The sequence below is a fragment of the Salvia miltiorrhiza genome, chromosome 3, assembly GCF_028751815.1.
Source record: "Salvia miltiorrhiza cultivar Shanhuang (shh) chromosome 3, IMPLAD_Smil_shh, whole genome shotgun sequence".
Lineage (NCBI taxonomy): Eukaryota > Viridiplantae > Streptophyta > Magnoliopsida > Lamiales > Lamiaceae > Salvia > Salvia miltiorrhiza.
The window spans coordinates 46,821,385-46,833,375 of NC_080389.1; the positions used below are offsets into that span (position 1 = coordinate 46,821,385).

General features: G+C 30.9%; 1 protein-coding gene across 2 annotated transcripts; it reads left to right on the forward strand.

Annotated features, from left to right (window-relative positions):
- Positions 1–1,020: 1,020 nt before the first annotated feature.
- Positions 1,021–7,464, forward strand: LOC131016153 (WAT1-related protein At1g43650-like). 2 transcript variants are annotated; one of them, XM_057944765.1, is made up of 7 exons: positions 1,022–1,310; positions 1,377–1,439; positions 3,690–3,806; positions 3,907–4,132; positions 4,722–4,880; positions 6,781–6,932; positions 7,025–7,464. In XM_057944765.1, the coding sequence occupies exons 1-7, from the start codon at positions 1,120–1,122 to the stop codon at positions 7,248–7,250; spliced, it is 1,134 nt and encodes a 377-aa protein (XP_057800748.1). In that variant the 5' UTR covers positions 1,022–1,119; the 3' UTR covers positions 7,251–7,464. The 2 variants fall into 2 exon arrangements, with proteins under 2 accessions (XP_057800749.1, XP_057800748.1); XM_057944766.1 differs by lacking the exon at positions 3,690–3,806 and having other exon boundaries at positions 1,021–1,310.
- The last annotated feature ends 4,527 nt before the right edge of the window (positions 7,465–11,991 follow it).

An 11,991-nucleotide genomic window follows, 5' to 3' on the forward strand; every position in this document is an offset into this window, starting at 1 on the left:
TCTTCATTTGTGGGACCTTTTCTCCACTCAATAAATAAACAATACAATTTTTTTAAAAACCCGTGCTTCCCTCCTTTATGACAACATTTCATGAACGAATGGAGTATAATATATCTATATAACTAAATTTAAAATGTTATATAATTGCTTATTTGTGTCAATAAAATTCGATTATTACATAATAATAATTCATAATAAATAATACTATAATTTTGATATGTATACCGAATATTTTATCTCTAGTCAAAATGCGAAAAGGAAAAAAAAAAAAGAAACACAAAAAATGAGAATGAAATAGAGAAGAGAGAAAAAAATTCCATCATTTATAGAAAATTTTCATTTTGACATAGAGAATTATTGTTGTAAACATAGAAATGAAATAATATATTACTCAAATAAAGAAAATAAATGTAAAATTGCAGAAAAATGAAATAAAACTCTCTCATTAATCCACATAGACCATGGATTAAGAAGAGGGTAAGAATCCCAAAGTGTATTATATATATAATGATGATTAATTATTAAACTATAATTGAAAATTGATAAATTATATATTAGGATTATTAAATTGTAATTGAATATTAATAAAACCCACTCGATTAATATATCCCAATTCCGACTAATAAATCCAAATTAACCCGTAAGAAGTACTTAATCATCAATTGCTAATGTTTGAACGGTGCAGACGACCACACGCAACTTTTTGTCTTTTAAAACTAAACTAAACCACTAGAAATGGAAAATGAACTAAATAAATTGATTGTGCACAAAATGTGGGCTACAATATCTCAAGTGATCATCCATTCTTTACCTTGATGAGATTAATTCTCGCAATTAACTAGCCCTACTAAACTCTCTCTAAAAAATTTCTTTCTCTACTCCTCATACATATTAAACCTATGCAAGAAAATTCGTGTTCATCTCCTAGTAATTTGAGGGTATGTTTCGCGTTTTGTTAAATCAATTTTTATCATGGAAAGCATAGATTGTGTATTAATAGAGGGTGCCTCTCTCTCTCTCTCTCGTCTTGTTTTTTTTGGGAAGGGACTATATATATTTCTCTCTTTAGTACTTTCCAAGTAAATTCTCACACAAAACTAATAGACGGTGCAGGGTTCTATGGAGTTAAAGAAAGGAATCATGAATGCAAGAGTACTACTGGGGATGCTAGTGGTACAAGTCATCGCAACGGGGCTGCAAATACTTTCTAGGGTTATACTGAGTGAGGGTACTTTCATTTTTGCCCTCATGAGCTATCGCAACGTCGTCGCTGCCTTCGCCGTCGCGCCCTTTGCGCTATATTTCGAAAGGTTTGTCCTTTCACATAAGTGTTTTTCTTATTTTGTTAATTCCTTATTTTAATTTCTGGTGCGCAGAGGCGCTCTAAGGAAAATCAGTTTTGAAGCTTTTCTATGGCTTTTCATGGTAGCACTAACAGGGTAAGACTTATTTTTATTTTTCACAGTTTTTTTTCTTTCATGCAGAAAGTTTAATGTATTAAAATGATTAAATGAGCATCGAAATATTTGATGATTTTAATAATCTTGCTTTTCCTAAAATGGAAGGTGTTCTTTTTTATTCATAAATTTATTATGAGAAAGTCAAAGATAATAAACAAATTTGCCTTTAAATTCTTTTTTTTTTCTCTCTCTCTCAATTTTTATGAAAATAAAATTTTACTCATTTTCGCTTTAAATTAAGAGTGATAATATTATCACACCAAAAATAAAGGGATAAATTAAAGAAAAGAATGAGAAATTGTAGAATTATTTTCTTTGTAAAATATAAGGGGGAAAAAAGGAGAAATTTAAAGGAATAAATATTTATTATATTTTATTTTTGTATAATAAATTTATCAATAAATCAGAAAGGACTAATATTAACAATTCAAGAATTGCATGCAATCTAATTAACCGTTCCTTACCCCCTTTTCTTTCTTTATCTTTAACTATTTCAACTGTATCGGCATACTTGATCTTATCATCGGTATACGCTTTTTTTCTTTTTTATTATTTGCAACAATCACTTATGTAATAATTTATTATTATTATTATTATTATTATTATTATTATTATTATTATTATTATTATTATTATTATTATTATTATTATTATTATTAAATTAACGTAGTCATCTAATATCTTTTTTCTTTTATTGCGAAATGGGACAATTTAATTTAATTTTATTAAATAAATAGCTCGTAGAGCATGTAATTACGCAATAAAGAATGGGTCGAACTGTCAAAATCATAAATTTATGTTGGTGGATATTTTTGGCGTCACCACATTTTAACTATTGGTAGGTTTACCCTTAGACGGCGAAAAATGAATAAGTAGGTGAACTGATCTTAATTAAATTTTCGTTTTCTGTAAGATTTAAATTTAAAAACTGCATCCATCATCAATATGATATAACCATCATATAATCTTTTACGATCGAAGATGCTCAGGATGGTTTTCTATATATTCTCATTTTAAACAAGAGATTTTATTTTGAACTCCCCCCCCCCCCCCCGCTCGCTCTCTCTCTCTCTCTCTCTCTCTCTCTCTCTCTCTCTCTCTATATATATATATATATATATATATATATATATATAAGAATATTATGCTACATATATAATGTGATGTGAGCATAAGTTATGAGCGCCGCTCTCATTTAATTTACATTCACTACAAAAAAAAAATTCTATTAGTGACATGGGGCTTGGTAACTAATATTTGTATCATAAAAATTAATTAGCGACGTTTGAAAATGTAACTATTAGTGATTAACAACATCATCAAATATCACTAATTTTTATGACACGCATAATAGTTACCAAGCTCATGTCATTAGTGGAATTATTTTTGTAGTGATTAGTATTTTTTTTATACTTTTATTTTGATTTTACCTTAAAATTTGTTATTGACGTCATTAATTTTATAAATCATTTAAAAATCAAATTTCATTTAATTCCTTCATAAATTTCTTTGAAATTATAGGGAAAATGAAGAAAACGAATTTGATTTTTATGTATTTAGTAAAATTAATACTGTCACTAATAAGTTTTGAGATAATATAATCAAAATAAATGTCTAAAAACATGCTAGTGCAGACTAAACGAAAGAGTGCTATTCACAAATTCTGCTCACATAAAACGTGTGGTATAATATAACATTCCTCTCTCTCCTTATAAATTGTTGTGCATTAGTAATCCCTTGGACTATCATATCTCAAATTTTGTCGGAACATAACAAAATCGCGGAATTAATTTTTTATTTACTAAATGATTTTTAGGGCTGATTAATTCCATGAATAGGGTATTTATCAATTTTCAATAATAAAATTATGATGTAGTATTATATTAGAATAATTTTTTTATAATAAATATTGTTAAAACAATAAATTTAATAATAGGACGCGAAAACTATTGGGATACAAGATCTTTAATTACTCTCAATAATATTGATACATATAATATTGAAATTACCTTAAAGGATCTTCTCGGAACTTATTAAATATCTCTTAATCTAGGGCAAATTAAAATGATTACGCGCTTTTCTCTTAAACTTGTTCTTGAAAAAAAAAAAGATTAGGGTAGTGCTTTTAATGACAAAAAGGCCTTCTTTTTTTTTTCTTTTTTTTTTCTTCTGGCGTAGTCTCAAAAGTCAAAATATATTTTTATGCCTTTTTTGCATGAATGAATGTAGGATATTGATGGCTATGGGACTATTTTATTATGGTTTGAGGGACACGTCAGCTACATATGCTACCAACTTCCTTAACCTCATTCCAGCAGTCACCTTTGTCTTGTCAACTATTCTGAGGTACCTATCGATTTTAAATTACAAAATTAGGTAATAGTTGTGTAATTTGCTTGTTTAATTACAAATTTGTTATATATTACTAATACTATTGGATTTGAAGAATAGAAAAATTGAATGTGCATACGAAAGCGGGCAAGATGAAAATCGCGGGAGCAATGCTATGCTTTGCAGGAGCACTCACAATGGCTCTCTATAAGGGCGAATCTTTCAACCTTAGTATTTACAATCAACATAAAATTCTTGTCAAAACACACCAAAATAATACTAGAGGGACTATGCTCTTGATTGGAAGTTGTCTTTCTTATGGATGTTGGTTCATTCTACAGGTAACAATTCTAGGTTGTATATATATAAATATATATTCTATTAATATTTACTAGCCTCTAACTCTTTTAGTAAGATTTATACTATCTCCTTCCTCTAAATAACTTTTTAGTAGAAAAAAGAACGAGTTTTAAAAAAAAGTTATTAAGTGTATTGGTAGTTGATAAAAAATGTTATAATTAGTGCTGCGGAAAATGGTGAAAATATGTTATTAAGATTTATACTCTTTCCTTTTTTGAAAATTACCCTTTGTATTTGAAATTTATTTCACACTCAATATTTACAAAAAACTAAATCATTTAATGTATCAATTTTGGTGGGTTTCTTCTCCACTTAATTTTAGAATTCACAATAACACTAGTTATCCCTTTAAAATATACTTTTTCTAGGAGATATGTGTGTGAATTTTATTGTATATCATTTTTTATATAATATTGTGACTTGGTCAATTAGTTTACCGAGAGCAATATATCAGAGCAAATCTATTAATATTTAAAATCTAGCTTGTTAATATGATCATGCATTATATATATTGATATTTAAGCGTTATCATATTGATCAATAATATTGTTTTAGTTACATAATTAACAGGTGGAATTATTCAAAGTTTTCCCCCATAGATATTCTGGAACTATGATTATCTGCATAATAGCATCAGTTCAAGCAACACTGGTGGGTTTGTGCGTAGATAGAAAGCCTATGTCATGGCGATTAGGTTGGAATCTTCAGCTTCTTACCATTTTCTACTCGGTAAGTATTTTCTATTTTGTCACTTATCTTTCTATTTCTTAATTGAATTACAAAATACTTCATTCGTCGCACAAAAATATACAACAATTTCGGTGGCAAGGATTTAATAAATATATTAATTATGTGAGTGTGTATGTGAGTGTGTTCTGAGTGAAGTGGTGTATCATGAGTGGTTTTTTATGAATAAATTGAGAAAGTATAAGGATAAAAAATAAGAAGTTTGTGGTGAAGTAATGTCCAAAGGTGAAACTGAATGTTTTTGTGGGACGTTTGAAAATAATAAATTTTGCGTAATATTTAGTTTTCGTATTATAAGAGGCTTTATTTTATAGAAAAAGTTATAATTATATAAATGTTGAATAATGTAGGGGGCGATTGTCAATTTGTCTTTATTTACAAATAGATTGAAGAAAAAAAAAAGCTATGTCTCAAGTACTTCTTTATTTATATTTTTATGACTTTTATGATGATATTAATTTTTTTCAGAAGTGTATAATCCCTGTTAATTAAGTACTTGCTTATAAGTACTACTATATAATTTGTTTAGGATTAATTGTTTCCAAAATCATGATTTCTTTTTTCATTATATATATATATATATATATATATATATATATATATATTTAAATAAACTTTAACATGTATAATAACACTAATAATATGAACTTACATATTGGTGCTATTTTCCCCTAAACGGAAACCACGGCAAATTTAATTAAATTCTAAAATATTGTAACAAGATGCTAAGAACGTTCTATTTTTAAACTACATAATGCTCGATGTATCTGAACTCCACTCCATAGGAATTTATTTTTATTGATAGTATATATCGATACACTATAGGATTAATTATTTGAAGAATAAAATGGTCAAACAAGTATAAAATTAATCAAACATATGATTATTATTTTTAAAGTTTAATTTGGCCGAATAATTGTTTGGGGGAAAATTGCAAGGAAAATAAAAATAAAAATAAGCAAAGCTCATGTTATTAGTGTTACAAATTAAAGTTCACAGAAAAAAATTATGGACAAAGTTCACGAACTTAGAAGGAATTAATCCATTTGTTTATAAAGTTATATACTATTATTTAATTATAAACTACTTCAATATTTATTTTGAATAAGAATTGAACTTAATTTATGATTTAATTTGATTAAATATATTATATATGAATTTGATTAAAACTCCATTTCTCCTTTAAGGGATTTCTCTCATTTCGACTTTAAAAAAAGAAAAGAAAAGAAAAGAAAAGAAAAAGATTGATATTTATATATTATGTATCATATTTTAGAAGGCATTAATTTATTTTTAAAAAATTATAATTACAAATTCTCTTATGTGGATATTCGCACGGTGCGGACCACATGCACCATCTCTTACAAATAAAAATAATTAAATTAGTGTGCGTGTGTTGGCCTAGCGGTAGGTGCCTAGTTAATGTCCAAGCCCTAAGATCTAGGTTCGAGTCTACAGTTGTGCAGTCTTTAAATTTATTTATATATATATATATATATATATATATATATATATATATATATATATAGGGGAGAGCTAGAATAAAAACACTCTTAAGTGTATAAAATATAAATGATTTTCAGCCCTTAGATCATCAAGATCTACGGTTGATTCGTAACCCTTTTGGATGAATTCGTGGTCCTGAGTTCGAATCCTAAAGGTAGAAAAAAATTATTTTTCACAATTCGTAACCATATTGGATGAATTCGTAACCCTGTTGGATAAAATTCGTACATTAAAAAACGTTTATATTTATATTTTAAGAAGTGTTTTTACTGTAGCCCTCCCCTATATATATATATAAACAAAAATTACTTAGAAGTTTTATATCTACTGGTTAAAATAAATAAAATATGTTTGTTGCTATTTATGAATAATATAGGGTGTATTGGCGACAGCCGCAACATTTGCTTTGATTTCGATGGCTATTATTGCAAAAGGGCCAACATATCCTTCTATGTTCAATCCTTTATCTCTCATTTTCATCCTTATAATTGAAGCTATTTTCTTCGCTCAAGATCTCTATATCGGAAGGTACATTTTCAAATTCAGGTTTACAGTTAAAAAATAACAATTGTTTTATGTTAATAAAATTGTTTAGTAAAAATATATGTTAATACATGCAGCTTGATAGGCATGGTTTTGATCATAACGGGGTTGTATTCATTCTTGTGGGGAAGACAAAAGGATATGAAAGCCGCGCCGCCGCAGCTCTGCCTCAAAGATATCGGAGGCGGCGAAGATGTGGAGAAGATAATGGAATCTGGAGGGTTGCAATCCTCCGCCATCATCGCTCCAGCTACTTCTCCCATTAATGTTACAGCTATTCATAAATTTGATGAAATTTCATAAAAAATTGATGCGAGGTTGGAGATTTTAGAAAAATAAGAAGAAAAAGATTTAGGTGTATTTGACATATAATATGATGAAAGATAGAACCTGACTTGTGAGCAGCATCTCATTCGGAGTTCGTAAGACCATAACTAACTTGTGAGTATCATCTCATCTATAGTTTGATAGACCAAAGTTGAGTTCTAATTAAGCATCACTCATTTGGAGCTTGAAATACCGAAGTTGAGTGCTAAGCATTATCTCATTTGAAACTTCAAAGGCTTGAATTAAGTTATGAACATCATTTCGTTTGGAGCTTAACAAACTACTTCTAATTTGTGAGCATCATATTGTTTGGAGCTTGACAAATCACTTCTAATTTGTGAGCATCATATTGTTTGGAGCCAAAATACTCGTAAGACCATAATTGGCTTGCGAGCATCATCTCTTGTAGAGTTTGAAAGACTATAACTGACTTGTAAGCATCATCCTGTCTATACTTTAATAGTTCAATCTTTATATCGTCACTTAAAAAAAATCACAATATTATTTACCAAATCACAAAACTGCGATTTTTCAAATATGCACTTTTGTTATATTTAATATTGATTGCTGCGAATATTATAATGTTCATAAAAAACTATAATTTTCACATAATTTTTAGAACTTTATAATCGCTTTTAACATATTTTTTGTAATCACAGTCTCCAATATATTTGTGACCACAAAGCTATAATAATTTTTCTCTCTAATTTAAAGGTTGTTAAAATTAGGTAATAGTTGTGTAATTTGCTTGTTTAATCATGTTGAGGTCTCGGAGGGTTGATTGACAGGTGTATGGGAGGGGGGGATACATTTGTAGGCTATTTTTCGCAAATCAAAACAAACTTAACCAGATTTCAATTGGAAATTTGTTGTAGATTGATACTGAAAAGTCTTCAGTAAATTGACATCAGTCGAGCGCTGGGCTTAATTGATATCCACGTAAGGCTTCAGTCTATTGTTTGTAAAATAGAGTAGAGTTATTAATCTTCCTGACTATCAGTTGAGTTGTCAGTTAGATTAATAACTCAGCAGCGGAATTTAAACTTTATGCGAATAGCCTTTAGAAAAGGTTTGTCACTTGTAAAATCCTTAGTTACCATTTTCAGTTAGTCCAGTTCAGTTGAAAACAGTTTAAGCACAAGAAAATGAATAACTGAAAGCAGATAAAAAACACAAGGATTTTTACGTGGTTCGAAAATAACTTCCTACTCCACGGCCAGATTATTAGTCTGACAAACACTCTGGGCTAATGCTTCAAGGTGCACAACAAACCCACCAATCCACTCTGAATTGAATTTTTCACTTAGCACGCCCTGACACTCTCGTGTCCAATCAGTGTAGTTGCTAAGGACTTTGGAGACAGAACCCTTGGTCTGAACTCCCTCTTGGCAATCTGGGTGCCAAGGTAACCGAATTGTTTAGTTTGTTGGTACTAAACAACAATCACTTGGCTTAACTGGTGCCAAGGAACCTTCTGTTTAGTTTCTTGGTACTAAACAACCATTCAAACACACTTTTCTCTCGGTTGAAAAGAGGTTTGGACTCTTCCAACTAAGACTACTGAGAACATGCTCTCAAGTAATCCATCCTAGGCTTAAGATAAAACAAGAGGTGCCTAGTTTACTAAGAGAGTTTAGGTAATCAACTAAACTGATTTTACAACAATGAATTACTCTCTTCTTCGATTCGAAATCTATCTATCTATGAAAGTGTTGGCTCTTAAATTTGACAGAGCTTCAGCATATGTCTTCGAATCGGTGAAGATTGTAGACGTTCCTCAAGCTCTATTTATAGGCGAAGTCTTGAATATATCCGTTGGAGAGATGGTCTTCAGAATTTCTGCCGTCGTGAGAGGATGTCGCTTCTTGGGCTGAGGTGGCAATCTTCAGATACTCCATTTGAAAAATATTTGAATTGCATTGTCCTTGGAGTAGGGTGTTTCTGCATCTTTACACGCAAAGGGAGGCTTTGGTACTTGCAAGGACGATCTTCAAATCTTCGGCATTTAATATTGTTGTACTTGAGCATTTAATGCGGTGTGTCTGATACTCTTCACTTCGGTCAGATGCAGAATGTCGACTGGTGCTTGATTTAAGCTTCAGTTCAATGCTGATACTGAATTTCAAGAATATCTTCGACTGATGACAGATGCCTTCCAGTAGGCGCGTCCTTCAGTGATCCTTTGCAAGAGGCTTCAATCAGCTGATCTTTAGTCATTGCAGTTTCAGTCGAAGCTTGTGAGGACTAAAACACTTGAGTCCATAGAGAGATAAAAACACTAGGAGGTTGGATATCTTTTTATGTCCCAACAAATCACAAATTAGTTATTACTAATATTTTTGGAATTGAAGAATAGAAAAGTTGAATGTGCATACAAAAGCGGGCAAGCAAGATTAAAATCGCTGGAGCAATGCTATGCTTTGCAGGAGCACTCACAATGGCTCTCTATAAGGGCAAATCTTTCAACTTTAGAATTCACAATCAACATAAAATTCTTGTCAAAACACACCAAAATAAGACTAGATGAACCATGCTCTTGATCGAAAGCTGTCTTTCTTATGGATGTTGGTTCATTCTACAGGTAATAACTCTAGAGTCTAGGCTATACAAATATACATATTTACGTTTTTCAACTTCACTCTTTTTTGTATTTTTATTTCATATATAGCTACCTACATAAGCATTTATAAAATAATTAAAAATTAATTGGCTGGTGTTACTTCTTTTTTTTTACTTGGGGTTGGAGGAGGGGGAGCGGTGGGTTTAAACCCTATATCTCCACTGGGAGAGGTGGTTTTACTTTTAACACATAGAGAACTTGTAACTAAGAATGTATGCAAACGATATATTCACTTCTATTTCTTTTGTTAATGCAATTAATTTATACATAAAATAAAAAACAAGTAGTTTAGAATATACTTCTTTTAATATCTATCTCTCTCTGTAACGGAAATACACAAAATATATTTGAAAGGAGTCCATATCTTAATTATCATCTAGCTTGTTAATATTACGATATATTATTTTGATATTGACGTGATAATATGGTTTTAGTTACACAATTATAACAGGTAGAATTATTCAAAGTTTTCCCCCACAAATATTCGGAAACTCTGATTGTTTGGATCATAGCATCAGTGCAAGCCACAATGGTGGGTAGGGGTGTGCATCGGTTCAAAATCGAACCAACCGACACCAAATTAAGAAAACCGAAATCGAACCAATGAGCTAGAAATAAGAACTAAACCAACTGAGTCAAACTGAAAAACCGACCTAAACCGAACCGACAAAAACAGATCAGTTTCGGTCGGTTTACCAAACCAACCGATCTTTAGTCACATAACAAAAAAAATCAATTAGTGAAGGAGCAAATTCTTCTGTCACATAACAAAAATTCAAAAGCTCCGATAGACAATTGAGAGGTACACACATATGCCCTGTTGTATACCATAGATTCATAGGCAAAATTAATAAATTAAAGTTATACACTAATAGATACATAAGCTTATCAGCCGTATATCCAAAAATTAGAAAATGTTTGATGAGTAAGCGAACTACTCAGCAGTCAGCAATAAGGGTGGCATCGCGGCGAGGAGAGGCCGACCGAGGCTCAGTACAGGCGGTGGGCTATGCCGCTGGCGGCGAAGAGGGAGAATAAGAGGTGAAGGTAGTGCTCTGTGGGCTTGTGGCTGTGAAGCACGAGCAACCGAAATAAGAGAGGGAGCGGCCGCGCCGGTGGACGGAGGGGAGGTTTGTTGCGCCGGAGCTGCTGTGTGGGCCTAGTGGCGCCGATCTGCTAGGGTTGCAGCGGCCGGCAGGTGGGGTGGGTGATTGAAGAGTGATGAAGCGCAGCGGCGGGGATTCAGATCTGAATTCTTATGTTAGGGTTTTGAATCACTAAAGTAAATATTATATATATATATATATTAAATGATTTATTTAATAAAATATATATATATCGGTTCGACTCGTTTTCGACCGAACCATGGCCGGGAAATCGAAACCAAACCGATAACTGGTCGTTTTTAATTTTGCAAACCGAACCGAAAACTAATCCAAAAATTTAAAAACCGAACCGAACCAAAATTGATCGGTTCGGTCGATTTTTTTGGTCCGGTTTGATTTATGCTCAACCCTAATGGTGGGTTTGTGCATAGAGAGAAAACATAAGTCTTGGCGATTGGGTTGGAATCTCCAGCTAATAACCATTATCTACTCAGTAAGTTTAATTTCCATTTCACAATTAATTTTCTACTTTTGTAATTCAATCCTAAACTAAACAAAAGATACTTGTAGGTAAATAAAGATTGATCAGATAACATTTATACATGTCATATTACTTGGAGTAATAATTATATGTTGAATAATGTAAGGGCTTTTGTAAATTTGTACAAATAAAAGTAATCAAAATATGTTTAAAAGTAATCAAAATACGTTTATAAGTACAGATTAAAATTTGTAAAAATACTAAGAAGTTTATAAGTACAGATTAAAATAAAGGGTTAAATGCATGTAATATCAAGAACTTTGATCGAAATCCAAATTTAATACGAACTTAAAAGTTCTAATTTATATGGGTAACTTTACTCCGTGTTCAATTTTAGCACCGATTTGTTCTCCGGTGATGTTAAAAAAATCACGTGGCAATGACGTGTCTTCCAAATGACGCGTGGCAATTTGTAACTTAAAAAAGTCCAATTTAAATGTTTAACTTTAC

Coding starts and splice junctions, on each gene's coding strand:
- LOC131016153 (XM_057944765.1), top strand. CDS start 1,120: ATGGAGTTAAAGAAAGGAATCATGAATGCAAGAGTACTACTGGGGATG. Junction 3,807..3,906: donor GTCTTGTCAACTATTCTGAG/GTACCTATCGAT, acceptor TTGGATTTGAAG/AATAGAAAAATTGAATGTGC. Junction 4,133..4,721: donor GATGTTGGTTCATTCTACAG/GTAACAATTCTA, acceptor CATAATTAACAG/GTGGAATTATTCAAAGTTTT.